At 48.2% G+C, this 25,451-nt stretch overlaps 1 protein-coding gene across 1 annotated transcript in view; it reads right to left on the bottom strand.

Annotated features, from left to right (window-relative positions):
- Positions 1–25,451, bottom strand: part of IFT81 (intraflagellar transport 81) — a 1,042,527-nt gene that overhangs the window by 219,501 nt on the left and 797,575 nt on the right. Inside the window, exon 15 of the mRNA XM_086943010.1 lies at positions 9,397–9,483. Within this exon, the coding sequence (XP_086799136.1) occupies positions 9,397–9,483 (87 nt within the window). The remainder of the gene's footprint in view (positions 1–9,396; positions 9,484–25,451) is intronic.

Here is a 25,451-nt window from a genome sequence, read left to right as displayed (position 1 = left end):
CAAACCTTCACCCAGGAGATCGCCAGGGAATTCCGGGGCCCGGAAGGCAGAAGGGGGACGGGTATGGCCAGGCATGTTCTCTCCTTTATAGCGCTGCAACAACGTTTAGTCCTGCGGGACTTGTCGATGGAGGAGCGGACTATCCGCCTGTGTTGGAATCGGGCCCACGCCCGAGGCCACCTGAGAACACCATACGCGCCTGAAATACCATTGGGGATGCTGACGGCCCTCCCCCACGGAGGGGATTGGTCACGTTTGGCGGCCTGGGAGGATTCCGGTTTACAGCTCGTTGGTGACCTATACGAGGACGGAGCGCTCTTGTCCTTTCAGGATCTCATTGACCGCTTCGGGATCTCCCGGGGTGACTTTCTGCTGCACTCGGCCATTGCGCGAGCGATCCAGGCACACTGGAAGAACGGGCAGGAGGAACCCCACTTGTCTCAGGTGTGCCAGTACGTAATGATGTCGGCGGGCACGGTGAAGGCGGTCACTTGCCTCTACGGCAGGTTGATTACCGAGGGATTGGCTCCTCTCACCACTTTGAAAGCTCGCTGGGAGGAGGACATTGGTAGGGAGATCCCAGAGACGACCTGGTCCCAGTTAGTGAGGCGAGCCTGGAAGGGCACACGTAACGCCCGTTTCCAACTGGTCCACTATTATGTTCTCCATAGAGCGTACCTGACCCCGGTGAAAATCAGGCGATATTTTGCCACGGCCTCGGCGGAATGCCCCAGATGCCCGGCTCAAGAGGCGGACCTCCTACACATGTTGTGGGCCTGTCCAGGACTGACGTCCTACTGGCAGGAGGTAGCGACGACCCTGGAGGAGGTGACAGGGAGACTCTTGTCATTGGATGCAGCGGTGGGGCTCCTGCACTGGTTCCCCCATACCCCCAGGAATAAAATCTCTAGTAAATTTATCGACCTAGGGCTCCTCCTTGCTAAGCGAGAGGTGACCAGGAACTGGAAGGCACGGGCTGGTCCGGCAGGCAGCAGATGGCACAGTGAGCTTTTGAAGTGGGCGGCGGGAGAGAGCGCGTTGAGATATCAGCTGGCTTGGAGACAGGGTAATGAGAAGGCGCAGGAGGCCGCGTTGGAGTGGGAAATGTTGGTGCAGGCCCTCAGGGATTATTGTGCCCCCAGCGACTCTGAAAGTGAAGACGCGACTCACGCCGAGTCCCGATGAACGTTAGTACTGACAGTCCTATTGCCTTCCCCGTGGGTCCAATAGCAGAATCCTATGTTGTTAGCTCCCTGGCGCTGGTGGTGGGGGGGGGGGGGGGTTCTTAGTTAGTAGACATTTATGAGGGAGGGGTTTATTTTGGGGGTTTTAGACTTGTTTGGAAAAGCAGATGACGGACAGTGCATTATCCGGACCAGCTCCAACATCCTACTGACCCCCATTGCATTTCGCCGCCCGACCCCAGGGTTGTGGGCCGTTGGCTGTGTACGGACTGTACGGTGGGGGGCCAGAGGGCTTTATACTGTTAATATTGCTTATGATACAATGCTGGTCGCTACTGTAATGATCTACTGTTTCCTGCAATAAAAATATATTAAAAAAAAAAAAAAAATACAATAGTCAAGGGATGATAACACTAAAGAGCTGACCAATGTTTTAGCAGCTACATCTGGCAAAAACTGGATGATTTTTCTGATCAGTCTTAATTTGTGATGGGCTGTTGCCGCTACTCTATTCGCATGTGCCATGCAATTGGAATCAATTTCGCCATTCAGGTTGCATTGTCTAGCTTCTCAATAGTGGTCGTCAGTGGGATACAAAGTACTGTGCATTACATGCACCCCAAGGAAGATAAATAGTGCAACCAAAAGAGGTTCTTTCCATCTCAGACATCTTAATATGATATTCAGTTATTTGGTTTAGTTCTGGAAATGTATCGCTCTGGCCCTTCTCAAGCTTTACTATGCAATTGGAATCAATTTCGCCATTCAGGTTGCATTGTCTAGCTTCTCAATAGTGGTTGTCAGTGGGATACAAAGTACTGTGCATTAGAGGTCGAAGCAGCTGGAAGAAAAAGTAAACCAGTAAGGGCCAAGGAGGCATCAGCCCTCCTCTGATGTTCAACACCTCTTTATTCCTTAATACAGTAAGACCAATTCTCCCGTCTGAACGATCAAATTCTAATTCTCACCGCTACAAAAAATAAAAACAAAATTCGGCAAAAAAATGAAAATGTGGGTCCTTTGCCTTGTCTCGATCCCCACGGACTTGTGTTTGTTTTGGCTTCAGGCACAAAATGGAGGTTCATCACAGACATTTGCGTGAGAGGCCCCACAGGGTTTAAAACCCACTGGCTTTTTAGGGGACATCTTCATCACACTCGGAAAAGAATGCTACAAAAATAATCAACAAAAATGACAAGAAAGTGGTCAAAAAGTGTCCGGGGTAGCTCTTCCAGATCTGCGCAAAGAACTGAAGTCAGCACAGTGGGACAGTGCTTATATGGGCACTGCCCACGTCACATATGGTGCAGATGACGTCTACGAAGCCAACATGGTGCCGTTTGATGCCACCTACCAGTGTGCAGGGGGTACTGCTAAATATTTTTCTGATACATTCTGACACAAGGGGAATGGACTAAGGTAAGGAATCTGCCCCATTAGATGTAATAGTTGCCCCTGAAGTGCTAACCCCAATTTCGCCATTTAGCCAGACATCATGGAACAAGATCAAACACCTATGATTATGGTTAAATAGTTGAACATTTGTTTTTAAAGCAAGTTATCAACGCCCACTCACCACCCCAAGGAAGATAAATAGTGCAACCAAAAGAGGTTCTTTCCATCTCAGACATCTTAATATGATATTCAGTTATTTGGTTTAGTTCTGGAAATGTATCGCTCTGGCCCTTCGCAATTGGAATCAATTTCGCCATTCAGGTTGCATTGTCTAGCTTCTCAATAGTGGTTGTCAGTGGGATACAAAGTACTGTGCATTACATGCAAGTCCTACTAATAAAGAGGTCGAAGCAGCTGGAAGAAAAAGTAAACCAGTAAGGGCCAAGGAGGCATCATCCCTCCTCTGATGTTCACCACCTCTTTATTCCTAAATACAGTAAGACCAATTCTCACGTCGAAACGATCAAATTCTAATTCTCACCGCTACAAAAAATAAAAACACAATTCGGCAAAAAAATGAAAATGTGGGTCCTTTGCCTTGTCTCGATCCCCACGGACTTGTGTTTGTTGATAGCACACCTTGGAGTTTTTAAATAGAAATTTCAATAAAATAGATAGCTCATGCTTTCTGACTGTTTGCGCTTTAGTACGTATTGCCCTCCAGCAGGTTTTAACGAAGGTGCCCAAGCTGACAGCTCCTGATATCGCTCAGTTTGAATCTTATTTCTAAGTGCGTTCCTTCTTTTTTCAAATTTTCAGAAGTGGCACAGCATGCAATCTGGCCAAACAGAATCCTTGTTTCCTCTATTTGCTCCGACTGATGGTTTGAAACTGGATAAGGTTCTTTCCATAGGTTTAGTAGTTGGTTACACAAATATATGGTAGATTAGATTTGCGAGCAGACGTCTATGAATGAGAATGGGCACTATGTTACTTACTAGCGAACAGTCCACAAAACTCTTTGAGCAGAGTGTCTCTGCAGCTGCCATCCTAATCTCCTGGACTTGCTAGTTTTCCTGAATGAGGCAGGCATGAATGTGGCATCAGTTGCTATCTACAGCCTCTTTCAGAGGTTATGTTATGTTAAATGGGTGTCTTATAGAGCGCAAGGCGACTCGGGCAGAGTGTCCCGGCGCTGTACAGATCTATAGAGGAGAAACCAGGAACAAAGACGACTATAAGCCAAAGAGCCAAGTCTTAAGTTCTTTCCGGAAGGACAACAGATTGTCTAGCTTCCTAAGAGACAAGGGAAGTTTATTCCAGAGTTGAGGGGCCAGCAATCTGTAGGAGCGTCCACCAATGCGAGCATGTTTGATGGTTGGAATAATGGCCAGAGCTTGTGAGGCCAAGCGAAGAGATCTAGAGGAAAAATAGAATTGCACTCTTTTCCTTAAGTAAACAGCACCAATACCGTTCTATGATTTGAAAGCCATGGTCAGAGTTTTAAAATGAATGCGCTTCTGCACCGGAAGCCAGTGGAGCGAATCGAGGAGAGCTGAGGTGTGAGTCCTGCGGCTAAGGCCAAAAATGGCCCTCGCTGCTGAATTCTGAACTGTCTGGAGGCGTGCAAGAAGGTACTCCGGAAGTCCCAGATATAGTATGTTAGAGTAATCAAGCCTGGAACAATCAGTGCCTGGACTGTAATTCTCCTATGACTATGAGATAGGAAAGGAATAAACTTCCTAAGAGTACACAACAAGGCAAAACATTGGCCAACTAGGCTAAGAATCTGGGGTTTAAAGGTTAAACCAGTGTCGATCTTGATACCTAAGTTCTTTGCCACTGACGTGGGTGAAGCAGGAGGATGCATATCAGCCGGCCACCAAGATTTCCAATGGGCATCAGGAGGACAGCCAAAGAAAATAATCTCTGACTTGTCCGAGTTGCATTTTAACTGGTTCTCTTGAAACCAGGAAAAAACGGCCTCAAGGCACCTCCTGATAGAGATGCCGACGAACTCAGTATTCTTGTCGCAGGTGAAAAGAAGCTGCGTGTCGTCGGCATACGACACAATACGCGCTCCATGCGACCAACCAATTCAGCCAAGGGAGAAAGATAAACATTAAAAAGAGTGGGGCTCAACACCGACCCCTGTGGTACTCCTACGGCCAAAGGAGGAACAGCAGCTGAGAAAGGGGGGCCCAGATCAGTTGTTGGCGGTCGGTCAGGAAGGACTTTAACCAATTGAATACCGTCCCTCTCAGTCCAATCTCCTGGAGTCTTGAAAGAACACGGCAGTGAGGGACGGTATCAAAGGCCGCCGACAAGTCCAATAGCACCAGCATCACCTTCCTACCACTGTCCGTAACCTCCTTGATAGACTCAGTTACTTCCAGTAAAGCTGTCTCAGTGCTCAAATTTAAGGTGTTCTATGAAGCTCTGGATCATGATCTAACATCTAGTGGATGTACTTTTCCTATTTAGAGAGAATGTAACTCTGGTCCAACAACCTCTTGCTCCTGGTTCACAACAACCTCTCATTGCTGGTTCAAGTTTATACAATATTATCATTCCTTCTTCCATTTGTGTCCAAGGGTAGTAAAAAGAGTCATTAACAAAGCTTGAATGTGTCATGTGCAGGTCTTATACACCATCAATGGGGTGAGAAAGGATAGCGTTTATATCAAATCAAATCAAATCAAAAAAATGTATAAAAGCGCGCTACTCACCCGCTAGGGTCTCAAGGAGCTGGGAGAGGGGGGGGGGGGGTCGCTACTGTTCGAACAGCCAGGTCTTAAGTTGTTTCCTTAAGGAGAGATGGTCATTGGTCAGCTGTAGGTGGGTGGGGAGGGAGTTCCATGTCTTGGCCGCCAGGTAGGAGAAGGATCTTCCTCCGGCGGTGGATTTGCGAATTCGTGGGACGGTGGCGAGGGTGAGGCTGGCGAACGGAGCTGGCAGGTGGGAGTGTAGAATGTGAGGTAGCTGTTGAGGTATTTGGGGCCCATGTCGTGGAGAGCCTTGTGTGCGTGGGTGAGGAGTCTGAACGTGATCCTCTTGCTGACGGGGAGCCAGTGCAGGTCTTTTAGATGGGCAGAGATGTGGCTGTGACGAGGGATGTCCAGGACGAGTCGTGCAGAAGCGTTCTGTATGCGCTGGAGTCTCCTCAGGAGTTTGGCCGTGGCTCCAGCGTAGAGGGTGTTCCCGTAGTCGAGTCAGCTGGTGACAAGGGCCTGGGTGACCGTCTTCCTGGTTTCGGTGGGGATCCACCGGAAGATCTTTCAGAGCATGCGCAGGGTGTTGAAACAGGATGACGAGACGGCGTTGACTTGCTTGGTCATCGTGAGGGATGAGTCCAGGATGATGCCCAGGTTGCGTGCATGGTCCGTGGGCTTGGGTGCGGCGCCCAGTGCAGAGGGCCACCAGGAGTCGTTCCAGGCAGAGGGGGTTGGTCCCAGGACGAGGACTTCCGTCTTGTCTGAGTTCAGTTTCAGGCGGCTGAGCTTCATCCATTCCGCGACGCCTTTCATTCCTTCCTGGAGGCTGGCTTTGGCGGTGGCGGGGTCGTTGGTGAGGGAGAGGATAAGCTGGGTGTCATCAGCATAGGAGATGATGCTTAGGTTGTGTTGGCGTGCGATGGCTGCGTGAGGGCTCATATAGACGTTGAAGAGGGTGGGGCTGAGTCAGGATCCTTGAGGAACGCCGCAGATGACTTCGGTGGCCACGGATCAGAAGGGGGGAGGCGGACTCTCTGGGTTCTTCCGGCGAGGAATGAGATGATCCACTCCAGGGCCGTTCCTTGGATTCCGGTGTTGCTGAGGCACTGTATCAGGGTGCAGTGGCATACGGTGTCGAAGGCTGCTGAGAGATCCAGGAGGATGAGGGCAGCTGTTTCCCCGTTGTCGAGCAGGGACCTGATGTCGTCGGTGGCGATGAGGGCGGTCTCGGTGCTGTGGTTTGCTCGGAAGCCGGACTGCGAGGGGTCGAGGGATCCGTTAGTCTTGAGGAAGGCGGAGAGTTGTTTGTTGACAGTCTTCTCCATGACCTTGGCAGGAAAAGGGAGGAGCGAGAGGGGGCGGAGGTTCTTAAGGTCCGTGGGGTCCGCGGTGGGTTTCTTCAGGAGGGCGCTGAGCTCGGCATGTTTCCAGCTCTCCGGGAAGGTGGCAGATGCGAAGGAGCTGTTAATGATGTCCCGGAGTTGGGGTGCGATGATGGAGTCGGCTTTGTTGAAGATGTGGTGTGGACAGGGGTCGGTTGGGGAACCGGAGTGTATGGTGTTCATCATGCGGGTGGTGTCATCGGTGCTGACCGAGGTCCAGGCTCAGAGGGTGGTAGTGGGGGGCGCTGGTTCAGTGGTTGGGTGCGTGGTCTGCGCGCCAAAGCTGTTGTGTATGTCGGCGATCTTGCGATGAAAGAACGAGGCGAGTGAGTCACAGAGGTCTTGCGAGGGTGTGATGTCGTTGTTGCAGGCGCTGGCGTTGGAAAGCTCTTTAACGATGCTGAAGAGTTCCTTGCTGTTGTGGGTGTTGTTGTCCAGTCGTTCTTTGAATGTTGTCTTCTTGGTGGTGCGGATCAGCTGGTGGTGTTTGCGGGTGGCGTTCTTGAGGACTGTCATGTTTTCTGTTGTCTGGTTGCGGCGCCAGGCTTTTTCGAGGGTGCGGCAGGTTTTCTTGGAGTTTTTGAGGTCGTTGGTGAACCACGAGGTTTTCTTGCTGTCGGGTCTGCTGGGAGGGTTCTTCAGTGGTGCAAGGTCATTGGCGCAGTTGGTGAGCCACAGTGTGATGTTGCGGGCTGCTTCGTTGGGGTCTGTCGTGTTGGTGAGAGGGTTCTGGCTGAGAGAGGTGGTGAGCTGGTTGGCGGTGATCTTGCTCCAGCTTCTGCTGGGAGCCTGTTGCAGGTGATGGTGGGTCGTGGTTCTCTTGAAGTTGAAGTGGACACAGCTGTGATTTGTCCAGTGTAGTCCGGTGGAGTGGCTGAAGGAGATGTGCTTGCTGGAGGAGAAGATGGGGACGAGCGTGTGGCCGGCGTAGTGAGTGGGGGTGTTCACCAGTTGCTTGAGTCCGAGGTTGGCGAGGTTGTCCAGCAGGGCGGCGGTGTTGCAGTCATTGTTGTTCTCCATGTGGAAATTGAGGACCCCTAGGAGGATGTAGTCTGAGGAGGTGAGGGCGTGCGGACTGACGAAGTCTGCGATGGCTTCACTGAATTGTGTGCGTGGTCCCGGGGGTCTGTAGATGAGAGTGCCTCTGAGGGTGGTCTTGGGGTCGGTGTGTATCTGGAAGTGAAGGTGCTCGGCGGCGGTGAGGGTGTCGTTGGAGTTGGTCGTGATGCGGATGGTGTTTTTATGGACGATGGCGTTGCCTCCTCCGGTTTGGTTGATGCGGTCCCTCCGGGTGATCTTGTAGCCATCCGGAATGGCTATGGTGATATCGGGGACTGAGGAGGTGTTCATCCAGGTTTCTGTGAGGAAGGCGACGTCCGGCGCTGTTGTGTCAAGGAGGTTCCAGAGTTCGATGGCGTGCCTGTGGATGAAGCGGGTGTTGAGCAGGATGCACTTGAGGTGATTGTTGCTAGTGCTCGGCTTGGCGGGTGCAGTGCAGGTTCGGAGGCAGGTCTATTTGCAGGCTTGGCAGGTGAAGGGTCCGTTGGTGCGTTTCGGGGTGGCTCGGGGTTCCGGCCATCATTGAATGCGTGGAGGGCGGCGGCGTCATAAGCCCGTTGGGTGGGCTGGCCTCGTCGAGGGCCAGGGGTCCTGGCCCTGGGCGCGGTCCAGGCGCGGATGGGCGCAGACAGGCTTGCCTATGGCGCGCCTTTGGTGCGCCCGCTGCACGCGGTCGCTTCGTGGTCTGCATAGGAGTGTTGACGGGAGGGAAGGTCAGCTGGGTGGCGGGAGCGGGGCGGCGAATGGGTAGCGAGGTGCGTCAGGGAGCGGGGCCGCAGGGAGGCAGCGGCGGGAAATTCAGCAAAAATCGGCATGGAGACCAGGGAGCAGGCGGCAGGGGCGTGAGGGCGACCTAACCAGAAGGCAGGGTCAGAGGTCGCTCCCTGCGCTGCTGTGCGAGCCCCTTAAGAGTGCTGACGGAAGGGAGGGTCAGCTGGGTGGCGGGAGCGGGGGCAGCGAATGGGGAGCGAGGTGCGTCAGGGGGGCGGGCCGCAGGGAGGCAGCGGCGGGAAAATCAGCAAATATCGGCAAGGAGACCAGGGAGCAGGCGGCAGCTGCGTGGGGGCGACCTAACCTGCAGGCAGGGTCAGAGGTTTCCGGTCAGTTCATTTGTGGAGTGTTTTTGTGGGGTCAAATTTGCATATCTAGGCACAGGAAAATAAATCTGTTCTTTTCAATATACTAGCCAAGAATGAATTGCATATTTATGCCAGATTTACTGCAAATTAAAGTCCGATTTGGTTGTGTGTCAGTAAGTGTTGACCGCAGTTGTTCATAATGTAGCTCAACAACCCACGAGACGGGTGAAAGGATTAATGTGGCTTATTCTGGATCCGCCTGCTGCTTGAGTATGAATGCTTGGAACTAAACCAAGATTAACTAGACTTAAGAAAGGATCTAAAATACCTAAAACTGTAAGCAGCTAAACGTAACATTGTTGAGAACAATGTGATGTGTAAAAGATGTACCAAGCTATCCGTAAACTATAACATTATGTTTAAGCACTTTTTGGAGAATGCACTATACCAGCTTCTGAGAAGTGCCCGTCACAGGCAAGCCATTAAAATACACTTACTTCAACGGAGAATAGCACAGGAATTGCCAAGAAGCACTTTCTACAGTAATGCAAGCATGTGCAGACGTGTAAAAGGCATGCATTACCTGCTCTAGCTTGGATCGGTTGCTCTCCAGGCCAGCAGCACAGCTGTCATATTGCGCCTTCTTCTCATCATACTCCTGGGTTAGTTCCTAGTGTAGAAGGAGCACAGGGTCAAACAGGGTCACGCAAGTGCAAACCGCAGTCCAGCAGCTCGGCATGTGGCAGCTGAGCAATGTATATCATTGTCATTCAGAGATTTGGAGAGTACATTTTGGCACACTCAAAGTTATTTACTAAATCCAGTAGGGCAACTATTAATACACATGGGAATCGCTGCCACTACATATTTAATTAAGCTACAGCTGTATGTGAAAGTTTCCTTTTTTGCGTTTCAAAAAGTACTCTCTGAAGCAGGTTTTGACAACTTTGAAATCGTGTTGTCCAAAGCAAAGTTTAGAATGTTTTTAATCATAAATAGCGTCTCCATTTTACCCAGGTGTGATACTCTTTATGTTCTATACTCTGCTTGTAAATCATCTCTAGCATTCATTAGCATCCATTCTGAACTGGCGTTATTCTTAAAATAACTGTTACACATTGCTATAACTGGGAAACGAACAGCGTCAAAGTCCAATACTTACCTAATGGGCCCGACCGTGCAGCGGGGACAGCCGGACACGCTCCTGGTCACCTCCGGATTTATTGTCAGCGTTACGTATAGAAATGCAGTCATGCGTGTTAGTAAGGCGCCAGGCCAGATCTGGGTCATCATTCGGCCTACTCACTGACGAATACAGCTACTCCCACACCACGTGAGGCACGTGCCCGAAGTGACAGAAGGCGGATTTAGGAGGAGGATTCTGCCTGGTTCAACGAGCTGGAATACCTCCACCCCACAAACTGGGCGAGGGTCCCCGGTGGATCAGAGGCCCCCTGCCCCGGTGGATCTGAGGACCCCCGCTGGATCAGAGGCCCCCGGTGGCTCTCGGTCACAGGCAAGCGTGACCACAAAAGCATAAGCGAGAACTGAGCGGGTCTCTCAGAAGCATGGCAGAGCATTCACAGGAAGGTCAAGAACCCCAGAGCTTGGTGACCCGGCAGCACACCTTGAGGGCGCTACGGTGCCACGTGCCTGCCTCAGACCAGCACTGGAGTCTCGCCACGTGCACCACAGGCAGCCCTGTCTCTATCTCGCATGGACTAGCTGTTACCCAACAGCTACAGGACACACACAATCACCATTTATGATATACTTGGTTTCATTTTCAATACATAGCTACGTACCCACAAATAGCTGCACACCTTTTAATTTATGACTGTGGTAAATGATCCTTAAAATACATCTTTGGGGCCTGATAACTAATTTATTCGCCGTAATGGTTGCATCAAACATTGAAGACACGAATAATTTACAATCTTAAACGTTTTTGAAGCACAAACATGGAAGTCACTTAAGCTACATTTTCCACTGATTGAATGTGTTCATAATATTCCTGTGTAGCCTACCAATTCCTGTTTTACACCTGCTTCATGTTTTAATATATATACAACAATGTTATGCTACATACAATGTTTGTGCTGAGAGATTTGGAGTCCCAATCTAGAACATGCTTAGTTTTGTCTGGGCAATAGCTTAGGACCATCTTTACATTTAGCAAGTGGAGGTATTGTTATGTAAAAAAAAACGGACGAGGGAAGAATGTAAGTAGGGAAGCAGTATGGATAATGTGGAAATCTCAAACATTCGGAGGAAAGACGGATATGGCAAATTTAGCCATACAAAACAGATATGCTAATGATGTGTCTGATTGGCACTTTAGTGGATCAGCCCACCTCTAGATACAATAGAGGCAGAATCTCTTAGACATGAAGGCATATAATATAGTCGTTGATGGTGTCTGCTTCCCTTAGGGTATCTATGTAGTCCTTTTCCGAGTGGCAGTAACAACTTTATTTGGTTGGTGGGGAAAGTTCCAAATCGTGCACCCATAAGATGTCCAAAGAGAGTTACATAGTGTCATGATTGTATGTGTTCTATGGTAGCTGTTATTTTAGAGTTAAAGATTCATAAATACATGACCACTTACCTTTAGAGCAATATGTTTAATTGGCTTCCTTTTTGTTTGTTTTTTATATTCTCAGGCAGTGGTAAATGTTTGAGATGACAAAGCCAGATGTATTAAATCTCCTTAGGAAGTCCACTCTACCTGCAGAATCTTTTAGTCTGCTTTTTTGAGATGGAAACTTTCACTGTCAGGAGCACTATAAAACTGGCTTTCATACATATTACATTCATGGTGAAGTTGCATGAAAGATTTGAGACAACCGCTGATGAGTTGAGATGTTGTTTCCTCCTGCGAAGATGGGGGTCAAGGGTGTGTACTGCCTTGTGGGTCGGTGTGATGACGCGCTGTTTTAGTCCGATGTTGGCGAGGTTGTCCCAGAGGGTAGTGGGGTTGGGGTCGCTGGGGTTGTCGAGGTGGAAGTTCAGATCACCGATGAGTATGTAGTCTATGGAGGCCGTGGGGTGCGATGAGGTCAGTGATGGAGTAGGCGAAGAGGGCCCGGGTGCCAGGGGGTCTGTAGGCAAGGGTGTTGCAGATTCTGGAGTTGGGGCCAGTCTGGACCTGAAAGTTTAAGTGTTCAGGGGTGGGGAAGGTGTCGCTGGAGGTGGAGAGGTGGAGGGAGTTTTTGTGCGCGATGACGAGTCCTCCTCCTGGATGTTTGGGGTGGTCCTTCCTCTGGATCTTGTATCCATCCGGGATGGTGATGGTGATGTCCGGTGCAGAGGAGGCGTTGGTCCAGGTTTCTGTAAAGAAGGCGACATCGGATGAAGGGTGTCCAGGAGGTTCCAGATCTCCATGGCGTGTCTGTGTAAGGAGTGCATGTTGAGGAGGATGCATCTTAGGCCGTCCGTGGTGTTGGCGGTTGGGGCCGAGGTAAAGGTTTTGCAGCAGTAGAAATGGCAATGGGTCCTGTTTGGCGTGGACTGCTGGCTGTTGTTGTTTTTTCCTGGGTTGAGTGCGAGGAGGGCGGCTGAGATGTAGTGGTGAGTGGTGGGAGATCCAGGGTCTCTGGCGCTGGTCGCGGTCGGGTCGTGGACTGGCTTGTCTTTGGAGCGCCTTTGGCGTGCCCATTGCGCGCGACCGCACAACAGCCGGCAATAAATAGGGAAGGGGAAGGGATGTGCAGCTGGGAGGCGGGAGTGGGGACCGTCCGGGAAGAGAGGCCGCAGGGGCAGCAGCGGCAGGAATAGAGCAGGGCACAACATGGTTGACAATAATCAGGAATAAGCGGAGTTCCAACAATATTAAATTAAGGAAAATCGAGTTACAACAAAATTAAACTAAAGGAAAAACAAAGGCAGAAATTAAGGCAACGATTACGTGAAACACGAAGGACACCACGGATACAGGCCATGACCAGGCGGGGCCTTGAACACCCACAGGAGGAGGTCATTGAGTCAAAAGGCAGGGCACAGCGGAGCTGCTGGGGACAGAGCCGGCCTTAGACCAGAGGTCAGAGGACGCATTGGCCGACATTAAATAGGGAAGGGGGGAGGGACGTGCAGCTGGGAGGCGGGAGCAGGGACCATCAAGGGGGAGGGGCCGCTGCGGCGGGAACAGAGCAGGGCACAACAAGGTTGACAATAATAAGGAATAAGCAGAGTTCCAACAATATTAAATTAAGGAAAAACGAGTTCCAATAATATTAAACTAAAGGAAAAACAAAGGCAGAAATGCAGGCAACAATTATGTGAAACACAAAGGACATCACGGATATGGGCTAAGACCAGGCAGGGCCTTGAACACCTACAGGAGGGGGTCAGTGAGTCAAACGGCGGGGCACATCACAGCTGCTGGGGAGAGAGCTGACCTTAGACCAGAGGTGTTCTCATTTTGTCGACCTCAGAAGGATGAAAGGCTGAGTGGACCCGCCCGGATTAGAACCTGTGACCATGAGGTCGAACCCAGGCCCTTACAGTGGATGCATTAGTCCACAAAGCCATCAGACACGGCGAACCTACATTCATGCAGACTTTGGGAGCCTGTGTGAGCTGTCTCTTGATGTCGATTTTCTTATTGAGTTCTGCACCACTGAGCATGCTGCTGGTTCCCTCGAGTCATGTTCATAACTTAAATTATGCCCCTCTCTTTTAGGTTCCGCCTGCACAGTGCTTGTGTTGTGGTTGAGAAAATGTATTGTGTTTAATATAAACTTAAAAGGGACTTGCATCCCGCCTCCTCTATTTCCTAGCTTCTCACTAGTTTCGGTGCATGACACTTACCTTTCCTCCATTTCTATTGGCTGTAGCATGTTTTCCTGCAATTACCAATGCTTTATCCTCGTCTGCTTCTCTTATTAGTTTCCCATCTCCGAAATAGTGTTAACATCAGCTTTGGTGGAACTATATTTTCATAAAGCTTTGCCTTTTACTACTGTAGCATATTTATATAGCAATTTATCACCCAGAGAGATTAAGTGATATGCATAGTGGGCGCCATCTAGATTCGAAATGGGATCCCCAGCTCTCGAGTTGGCAGCTCTGGCCCCTGTGACACTTCCTCTCCACTCCAGCGTTATCTGTCAGAGAGTTCTTTCCTTCTCCAGGACGATGATTGATGAAAACTGCTCTTTATTCATTACATAGGCGAAACCGATGCATTACCAATGCTTGTTCTTGCAGATGGTACTTCGTAGGATGTGTTTTGACTAAAGACACAAAGAAGTGCAGGGAAAACCTCGACAATGCTATTCCCTCTGATGTGGAGCCATCAAAAGAACAATCTGATGTGGCTCGTAAGTTTTTCTTATCTCATAAGTGCTTCTTCAGTTCTCTTCCTTGATATTTTTTTGGTACATGGATCATTTGTCATGGACTGACTCTTTAGCAGATAAAGAATCACTAGAGCAGATAACGGCTGATTAAACAAAAGGCACTTTACAGAGAAGGCATTATTTGGAAAAAGTGCAACAATAGAAAAATCCTCAATAAAGTCTGAAAAAATAAACCAGTACCTGGAGCCATTACTAAATCTAAATTGAATTCCTAGTCAATTTCTTTAGTGGGCTTATTCTAGGGCTAGATGTAAGACCATTCCCTTTTGCGAGTCGCAAATTGCGTCGAATTGCAACTCGCAATTTGCAACTCACAAAAGTGAAGGTACAACTGTGTCTCAGACACTGTTTGTGATTCCCAATGGAATAGCAAATGGCATGCGTTATCAATATTCATGAGGCAAGCGCAACTTGCGACCCTTTGGTAATGGCTAGCACTCTCATGGATGGGGTCAGCAGACCACCATGTCTGTGACTGCTTTTGAAATGACAAATGCAAAAACAACGTGAGTCCCAGGCTCTCCACACCACTGGAGTCAAGCTATCCTGGCTGAAGACGGCTGATAGCTAGAAACCGGTCCTAGGATGCTTGATTCCGGTCCAGGAAAGACATGGCTTGGCAGTTCGGGCTGGACTGTTCCCATGAGGCACAGGGTCAAGGCTGATTTGCATATGGCCATGTCTGAACTGAGGTGGTGTGGAGTGCACAAAAACGATGGACTTAGGTCCAGATCTCTGAACTGGGGTGAATGTATGACATTGTTCAGCATTCTGTCCATCAATTGTTGTTTTTGCATTTGTCCCCCCGAGTGGGATGGGTATGCTCAGACGTGAGTCCCATGCTCCCCACACCACTGGAGTCAAGCTATCCTGGCTGAGGAAGGCTGATAGCCAGAAACCGGTCCTAGGATGCTTGATTCCGGTCCAGGAAAGACATGGCTTGGCAGTTCGGGCTGGACTGTTCCCATGAGGCACAGGGTCAAGGCTGATTTGCATATGGCCATGTCTGAACTGGGGTGAATGTATGACATTGTTCAGCATTCAGCAAGTAAAGAAACGAGTGTTACAGCATCAATCAAGAATAAGATGCAATGTCTTAACTGCCCCTCTAGTAGAACACTATCAGAAAAAATTGCATATGCCTCATGAAATGCAGTGGTTTGTAATTGATGTCATCAAATGCACCAAACGTTGCCAGAATGTTGATCGCTTACTAACTTTGAGGGAGAATAAGTGGATCTGGACCTGTGACACTGTAGACAGAGGTTTAAATTCCCTTATTGAATGGCATACTGTGGCCATGATGTGAGTCAGCGAAGGACTTTGTTGACCTCATTTTATGCTCTTGTCTCCGTGAACCCTCTGATTGTGGTTTGTTCTTCCGTAAGTGTTTGGGTATATGCATTGCTACATTCAGTAGATGACCCTTGGAGATCATCAATATTAAATAGTGCTCTTAGGTGAAGTATGTATAGTTCACTCATCACTGTTTTTATGCTTAGCTCTTTTTTATGTTTAGCTCTTGTTTAATGTTTAGTTTTGTTATAGTGGTAGACAATTCAGTTTCGGGTTCCCATTTATAAAACTTTTATGGGACATTAACATAAGATGTTTCCATTGCTGACATCTGAAGTGGAACGCTGGTGTTTATTCACACTCGATCTATTGTTCATATATATTATTCATTTTCCACGTATTGATCCCCACATTAGTGCCATGATTCGTGATTTGCGCAGATTTTACTTCATACTGCACCAAGATGGTCCTCGGTACACGGGACGTCCCGGCGTCTTAGACGCGGACATCGAAGCATATCCCTGCCCCTTGCGTGTGACGTCATTACGTGCTGCACGCATATATGCGGAAGTAGCCGCTTCTTCGGTTGAGATGCCGATACTAAGTTGTTGACGACGGCCTCCTCACCACCGCCATTAAGTAAGTTGACTGCCAGCGATGGAGGGTAGATTTTTAAGCCTGCTTACACTTCTGCTCACATCCATACAATGTGGGTCATAATTATGATACTTGTGGGTTTTCTTTTACAATTTGTAAGTGTTGCGAGTGACTTGGACTAATGTCGAAATCTCGCCCTTGATTGTTACTTGAATCTTTGGAGTTGGAATCTGCATTTTGAGAGATTACATCCACATTGTTGGGTAGGTGTAGTGTCATGTCGACGTTTGTTGTTCTTTGAAAGTGAGATTAGCTCGTGATACTTATGGTGATTTCTTTGTTCAGACAGGAGGTTTATACAGTGCATAACCTTTTGATCATTTTGACTTCCGGCTGGAGGTCTTGGGTAAGCCCTCCCGTTTTGTGTATGTAATGTTTTTCATTTAGTTAGCTTTTAGGTGTTGGCACATGGGCTAATGGTTTATATTGGTGTTGGGTGTCATTTTATGTATCACACCTCAAGCATGTGTCACAGGTTCAGCCACAATTTTTGTTGGACTGGGTGGATGATGCTTTAAGGGCAAGGTTCTGATACTGCTATGTACATTTGGTTTTTAGATTAATATGTGCAGCGCATGGTCCTGAAGATGGTCCTGTGGATTATTTCAACCAATTAAGGACCGAAACGTCGACGCCTGGCAACGTTTTGCTTACTGTTGTCACATTAATTTGAATATCAAATAATTGTATTTTGTAAAATACCGGTTTCGACATGATATTTGGTTTTTCATATGTATAGCAAAAGTTGCCTGATACTACTGAGAATTTTCGTCATCTGTATAGTAGTATTTTTGTTGCCATATTTTAGATTTGTGTATAAAAGAGAAAAATCCAAAAAGTGATAATTTTGAGTAATAAAAAACAGTTTAAATCTGTTCTCTTTTTTCCTTGCTCTAGTTTCAATTGCTGACCACTTTTGTGGCAAGATTTTGAATCGACTGAATAGAATTGGAATAAATCCTTCAGGGACACCTGTTTAATTGTTATTGATAATACCCAGTCCCTGTGGGAATATTGGGTGGCTCTATTGTATTTAACTTAACTTTACAGAGAAGGCATTATTTGGAAAAAGTGCAACAATAGAAAAATCCTCAATAAAGTCTGAAAAAATAAACCAGTACCTGGAGCCATTACTAAATCTAAATTGAATTCCTAGTCAATTTCTTTAGTGGGCTTATTCTAGGGCTAGATGTAAGACCATTCCCTTTTGCGAGTCGCAAATTGCGTCGAATTGCAACTCGCAATTTGCAACTCACAAAAGTGAAGGTACAACTGTGTCTCAGACACTGTTTGTGATTCCCAATGGAATAGCAAATGGCATGCGTTATCAATATTCATGAGGCAAGCGCAACTTGCGACCCTTTGGTAATGGCTAGCACTCTCATGGATGGGGTCAGCAGACCACCATGTCTGTGACTGCTTTTGAAATGACAAATGCAAAAACAACGTGAGTCCCAGGCTCTCCACACCACTGGAGTCAAGCTATCCTGGCTGAAGACGGCTGATAGCTAGAAACCGGTCCTAGGATGCTTGATTCCGGTCCAGGAAAGACATGGCTTGGCAGTTCGGGCTGGACTGTTCCCATGAGGCACAGGGTCAAGGCTGATTTGCATATGGCCATGTCTGAACTGAGGTGGTGTGGAGTGCAAAAAAACGATGGACTTAGGTCCAGATCTCTGAACTGGGGTGAATGTATGACATTGTTCAGCATTCTGTCCATCAATTGTTGTTTTTGCATTTGTCCCCCCGAGTGGGATGGGTATGCTCAGACGTGAGTCCCATGCTCCCCACACCACTGGAGTCAAGCTATCCTGGCTGAAGAAGGCTGATAGCCAGAAACCAGTCCTAGGATGCTTGATTCCGGTCCAGGAAAGACATGGCTTGGCAGTTCGGGCTGGACTGTTCCCATGAGGCACAGGGTCAAGGCTGATTTGCATATGGCCATGTCTGAACTGGGGTGAATGTATGACATTGTTCAGCATTCTGTCCATCAATTGTTGTTTTTGCATTTGCTTTTGAAATGTTATGTTATGTTATGTTATTTATTTTTTGTATAGCGCACGGATGCCGCAGCTAAGAGGCGTCCCGGCGCTTGGAGATCTGAATAACACAACACGTATGAGAAGGCGAAGGCAAGAAGACAAACTAAACTGTGGAAAAGAGGAAGGTCTTCAAGGTCTTCCTAAAAAGAAACAGGTCTGGAATTGAACGGAGTGGAGCTGGTAGAGAGTTCCAGAGGGCAGCCGCCAACACTGAGAACGAGCGTCCACCCATTCTAGCTCGTTTAAAACGGGGCACCGTGGCAAGGTTCAATCCAGCAGAACGAAGAGCTCTAGCAGGGACATAGTGCAGAATAGTCTGTGAAAGAATAGGAGGGGAGGCTAGTTTAAGAATTTTAAAAGTTAAGCAGAGGGCTTTAAACTTAACTCTTTGCTCAATCGGTAGCCAATGGAGATTCCGGATAGTTTGGCGAGCTGAGACAAATTTCGGGAGGCCGACAAGCATCCTAGCCGCCGCATTCTGAACCCTCTGAAGACGGGACAGTTCGGCCTGATTTAGGCCCAAGAACAGAGAGTTGGCATAGTCCAGTCTGGTAAGAACCAGAGCCTGGACCATAATCTGTCTTGTCTCAGCGTCAAAAAATTTAAAGATGGGTCTCAGACATTGCAGAGTACCTAAACATACGCCAGCCACGCGTTTAGTATGGGAGGTAAATGAAAGCTTGTCATCAAACCACACCCCGAGGTTTCTGACTTCACTCACGGGGGTGGGTGCAGGGCCAAGATCAGTAGGCCACCATTGATCTCCCCATAGGCCACTGTCCTTACCAAAAATAATGACCTCGGTCTTAGAGGCATTCAGTTGTAGTCGGTTGTTCGCCATCCAGCCAGAAACAGCTTTTAACGCTGACTGGAAGGTGGGGGCGTCCATGTTAGAGTCGCCGTTCAGTGCCACCGCCAGCTGCGTGTCATCGGCGTATGACACTAAGGAAAGACCAAAACTATGGGCTACCTCCGCCAGAGGCTGAACATATAAATTAAATAAAGTGGGGCTAAGAGCCGAACCTTGGGGAACGCCCTGAAGAATAGGACGTGAAGCAGAGACATAAGGAGGTGTAGACACTTTGAAACCTCGATCCTCAAGAAAAGAGCGGAACCACTCAAGTGCCATCTCTCCAACTCCAGCCTCCATCAGACGATGTAATAAAATCTGATGGGACACCGTATCAAAGGCGGCACTAAGATCCAAAAGGATCAGTGCCGCCGTCTGACCCTGATCCAACATCTTCCTAATATGTTCCACCACAGCCAAAAGAGCAGTTTTGGTGCTATGACCTGCACGGAATCCGTTCTGGGAAATATCCAGTAGATTCATTTCTTGCAGGTGAGCAGATAAAATACGGTTAGCATGTGCTTCCGCTAGCTTGGCTGGCCAAGGAAGAAGGGAAATGGGCCGATAGTGTTCTGGCTTAGTCGGATCGAGGGTGGGTTTTTTAAGGATCGGAATGACCATCGCCTGTTTCCAGGCCTTGGGAACACTGCCCGAACTAAAGGACAGATTGATGAGATCGTGTAGGGCAGGATAGCAACATTCAGCAAGTTCCCGGAATTGAGCGGGTCGCATGGGATAATCCGGAGAACCGGATTTAACTTTTGTTGTCAAAGCTAAAAACTCATCCCGGGTTGGGCTCGGGATAGTTAGCAATGGTTTGAGAGCCAAAGATGTAGACATTTCCTCCCTGATGGGAAGTTGAGAAAATGATCTATAAATGGCCTCCACCTTTTCAACAAAAAACGAGGCTAAATCCTCGCAGTGTGCCATGGAGGGCTCAGTAGTAGCAATGTCCGTCCTCTTGCTTGTGAGGTCCTTACACACCCTGAAGATGACCTTAGAGGGGTTTGTACTATTCTTAATCTCCTGAGCGTAAAAAGCAGCCCTAGCTGCACATATGGCCCGATGATACACTCTAGTGCAGGCCCTATAGGCCGCCTTGAGGTCAGTATCATACGTTTTACGCCATGCGCGTTCTGCTTTTTTACAGGAGACTTTAAGGGCTTTGAGGGATTCATCGTACCAAGGGCTAGAAGGACTCGATCTGGTCTTACTCCACTTGGCCGGAATGAGCATATCTAGGGACTGATTGAGCCATTCGCAGAAAGTGTCATAGCCCCGGGAGACTTCAGTAGGAGGTGAAGGATGGTATTTCATCAGTAGCTGGTGGAAATGCTCTAAATTCAGATTTCTCCAGGGGCGTCTGAAACTGGCTGGGATGTTATTTTTCGGGGGAGGTAGAGTAGTGACGATACGGATCTCGATCAAGTAGTGATCAGTCCATGCCATAGGTCTAGGAGGCAGCACTGAAATATTAGTCACAAGATTCGTCAGGACGGGATCTAATATGTGGCCACCCGTATGGGTCGGTAGTTGTACAATTTGAGTCATTTGAAGCGCTTCAAGATCAGCCAACAAGCTATGTACCGAGTTGGAGAGTGGAGCGTCCATATGGAGGTTGAGGTCACCTAGGATTGTAAAATTAGCAGTTTTCAAAACTAGGGAGGAGATCACCTCCGGGAGGCTTTGGCGAAAAGCGCCATCAGGACCAGGGGGCCTGTAAATTAGGAGTCCCGTAAACGTAAAGTGGGGATTCACTGAGATGTTAAAAAGGGCACTCTCACATCCTGGCAGGGTGATGGGTTTCCAAATGCAGGGGTAACATGATTTCACCGCAACTGCTATACCTCCACCTCTAGCATTACGGGGAAGGGAGTGCATAGTGTAACCCACAGGCAAGGCTAAATTCATGACCGCCATAGACTGATCATGCAGCCAGGTTTTATTTTTTTTAAATGCAGCCCCTTTTTCTTAAAGGAAAACGGAATGCATTTAAAAATGAAACATTTCAGTTTCATGTTTTAAGGCCAGTCAGTGTTCCCTGGGACCCCTGCCTGCTCTTAAAAAATATTTACGCACACACTCAAAAAGGGGAAGGGGTCCCCTGGAGACCCCTTCCAGTTTGCAAGTGATTTACCACTTACTTGCAGTAGGTGATAAACTGCAAGTGTTTTGCGCCCACAAATGCGTTACAAAACAATAGTACATGGGATTGAGACTAGCTATTAGGAAGGGACGCCCCTTACTAATAGTGAGTGTTCGAAATGCTACTTTGTGAGTCCGTTACTTGCAAAATATTGTTTGTATATGCCAGGTCCGTCTGGCCCTTAGTCTTCAGACTGCAAAGAACAAGTTACTTACCTTCGGTAGCGATGTATCTGTAAGAGACATATGTTAGTTATAAATTCCTTAACTTTAGAATTTCCCCCAGGCGTCAGTCTGGATTAGAAGATTTATCTTTAGCAGTACCCCATGCACGTCTGTAGGTGGCGTCAGTCAACTCCGCATCTGTCTTCGGCATCATGGTCGCTGGCATGACGTAGAGGTGCCAACTTAGACGCCCCCCTGCTTGCTGATGTCAGTTCTGACACAACTTTCCACACCTTAAGCGCAGAGCCATGAAAGACATTGACTCCTGTTACGCCACAACTAGGGCCCTGTATCGGAGTTCCAATCCCTAGAAATCAGTTCACAGAGAGGGGAGGATGGGTGGACGGGTAAGGAATCTACAAATAACATATGTCTCTTACAGATACATTGTTACCAAAGGTAAGTAACTTGTTTATCTGAAAGAGACAGTTGTAGATTCCTTACCATTAGAATAGATAACCCAGCAATACCATCCCGTAGGAGGGTCTGTGAACCAAGTTCAGATGCAAAAGTTCTGGAGGACCGAATGAGCAAAATACCCGTCCCTCCCGACCTGGCTGTCCAGGTAGTAATGTCTGGTAAACGTGTGTAGACATGTCCACGATGCTGCTTGGCAGATATCAAGGAGTGGGACTCCGGGTGCCAATGCAGTGGTTTCTGCCATAGCTCTAGTGAAATGAGAACGCAACCCCACTGGAGGATCCCTCTTAGCTAAAGCATAGCAGATCTTTATGCAAAGGACAACCCATCAGGAGATGGTACGTTTTTCAACAGCCCGGCCTTTCTTGGCACCTACATATCCAAAAGAGTTGATCATCCACCCGGAAATCTTTGGTGCAGTCAAGATAGAATGACAGAGCACGTTTAGGGTCCAGACGATGGAATCTCTCCTCCTCTTAGGAAGGGTGCGGAGGTGGGGAAAAGGTGGGCAAAGGGATAGATTGTCCTACATGAAATGGTGTAACCACTTTAGGAAGAAACAAAGACCTCGTTCTAAGCATTAATTTGTCCCGATGAACAGAGAAGAAAGGGGGATTGGAAGGCAGAGCCTGACTCACCCTGCGAGCAGAGGTGATGCCACAAGGAAAGCAGTTTTGAGGGTGAGGAGTCTGCGAGGACAGTTATGAAGAGGCTTGAAGGGAGCACACATAAGGTATGTGAAATTGCATTGTAAAAGGAGATGGAGGAAACAGACGAGTAATGCCATTAAAGAACCTATTAACAATAGGAGACAAACAAGGATGGCTAATCTGGCAGCAGAAGAAAAGCAGAGACAGCTGCAAGATAACCTTTGAGAGTGCCCAGAGCAGAGCCCTACTGGGCCAAAGAAAGTATATACAAAAGGACCTCTGAAAGAGGGGCAGAAAGAGGATCCACAGCCTTTGCAGTGCACCATGCCACAAATTTGTTGCAATCAACAGGCGTATACCGATTTAGTGGAGGGCCGCCTGGCTGCCAAGATGACATTACAGACTTCGGGCAGAAGGTCAAAAGCGGTCCACTGTTGCCGCTCAATCTCCACACAAGGAGGGGGAGACTGGAAAGGTTCAGGTGCACAACCGGCCCCTGCTGCTGCAACAGAAGATCTTCCCGAAGGGGCAGTCTGATCAGAGGATTGATGTCCATGTTTAGATGCTCGGGGTACTAGACTCTTTATGCCCAGTCCGGAGCCACAAGAAATACTTGGGCCCGGTCATGCTTGATCTTCTTGAGCACTTGGGGCAGAAGTAGTACAGGTGGAAAGGCGTACAGGAGGCTGCCGTTCCACTCACGACGAAAAGCGTCGCTGAGAGAGTAATATCTTGGAAACTCGAACGTGCAATACTGCTGACATTGCACGTTCTTTTTGGTGGCAAACAGATCTAACCAAGGCTCTCCCAACCGCTGAGCCCTTGCAACACCTCTGAATGAAGACGCCATTCGTGATTGACCAAGCACCGACGGCAGAGAATCTGCAAGGTGTTGAACCACCAGGGTCATGCCATGATGTTACAGCCATGTCCAGAGGCGAAGACCTCCTGTCAAAGGGTACACAACGCCACCCAGCCCTGTTTGTTGCAGTACCAAATGGCAGTGGTGTTGTCCGTGAACACCTGCACCACTTTCCCTTTGAGAGAGGAAATGAATGCCTTCAGTGACAGTCAGCTCGCCTGGAGCTCCAACAGGTTGATATGGAGCCCGGACTCTACCGGAGACCAAACGCCTCTGATCTCCGCCTCTCCCAGATGGCTGCCCCATCCCAGGAGTGATGCATCTGTCACCACCGTTAGATCTGGTTGGGGAAGGAAGAGGGATCTGCCTCTGACCCAAGTTTGGTTCATTAGCCAACACTGCAGTTGCTTGTGCAGTTCTCTCTGGGATCTGAACATAGTCAGAAAGATTCCCCTGATGCTGCGCCCACTGGAACTTTAGGTCCCACTGCAAAGCCCGCATATGCCATCTGGCATAATCCACTAGCAGGATCCAGGAGGCCATGAGGCCAAGCAGCCTCAGAGTCATTCTCACTGAAATCCAGCGATAGAGGCTGAAACATCGGTGTCATTGCCGGAAAATTTGGACTCGCTGCTCTGGAGGATAGGCCTGAAACTTCCCTCTGTCCAGAACAGCTCAGTTGAAAGGGAGTGTCTGAGAGGGAGTCAGGTGTGACTTTGGCCCATTTATAGTGAACCCCAGAGAGTTAGGAGGTCTGCCGTAGTCTGTAGGTGGGAGATGACAGCCTGGTGTGAGCCTGCCTTCAACAGCCAGTTGTCGAAATAGGGGAAGACTTGAACCCCTGATCTGCGCAGATGAGCAGCGACCATCACCATCACCTTTGTGAACACCCGAGGGGCACTGGTAATGTTATGTATCATTTTAGGACCCTATTGTAAGTTTCCCGATTCATGCCCTTATATAGGTATAAATCACCATATCCTTATATAGGCATAGAAATCATAACAATATTTAGGCATAGCTCATGCAGTCCAAATACGGCAGGGCTACTTCCACTGGTTCTGAAAATCCACAACGATTTCTTGGAAAACTCAGCCTCAACAGGACTTCCCCTTGCTTGAATATTGATTTGTCCAAGAACTCATGGAGTTTCCAAAGAACTGAGACTCTTTGATGACGTTATTATGTCCAACTGTACATCAAAGTCGGCACCTTCAATGTATAAATATGCCCACAGTCGCTCAAGCAAACACACGGTGGTTTGAAGCAGTTCGACTATATACATGCCCGACGCGCCCTGCTACAGCAAGTGCCGAAGAAAGCCGACCCTCCAGCAGACGCACTGAGAGAGACGCTGTCTTTTCTCCTGCCGAGAAATCCAGCTCCAGTGTTTCCAAGCTACCCTTGCGGGTTGTTGGGAAATCAAGTCCTGAGACCGACCTTCTCCATTCTAAACTAAGGTACGGAGCTGATTAGATCCTTAGAGAAATCTTGAGCAGATTCTAGGCAAAAAGAATACTACCTTTATGCTACACCTCACTTACTTCTTCCCTTGTACTAAGCTTAGGTTAGGTACACCGGGGTAGGCGTATTTTAGAAGCACCAGTTGAGTAATTTTAGCCTCTGTTATTTATTTATGTATGTATTTATATATGGTTTAGGAACCGTACAATGCTCTTACAGTATTATTTTATTCTACTATTTATACTGTATGCATTATATTTTACAAACAGTGTTATGATTGTAGCAGTTCATTTCTTATGCTTGAGAAAGAAGACTGTACAATAAATCCTTTCTTTGAAAACACCCCATCTTTCTACTTTCTCTGCACCTCTAGTGAAACGAAGCATGCACGATTGACTAAGTGAAATATCTATCTATTGTTTCCACGACTCTGAAGATACGTTTTATCTTGGGGAAACAAAGTTGTCATGTTTATGCAGTTGTCATAGACTAATCCCTTCTTGTGAATTCGAGAAAGTTTCTAGTGACCTCTGAGCTACCTGGCACACACAATTAAGTCTAGTATATTCGATAGAGACCTAGTCGACCTCAGTCCTACGTCTAATCTATAGGATATTGTAGTGTAGTTCCTATATTCCCAATAGGCTCTGCGCATTGGAATAACAAA

The sequence above is a fragment of the Lissotriton vulgaris genome, chromosome 11 (genome assembly GCF_964263255.1).
Source record: "Lissotriton vulgaris chromosome 11, aLisVul1.2, whole genome shotgun sequence".
NCBI classification, from domain to species: Eukaryota; Metazoa; Chordata; class Amphibia; order Caudata; family Salamandridae; genus Lissotriton; species Lissotriton vulgaris.
This window is presented reverse-complemented; position numbering and strand designations above follow the sequence as displayed.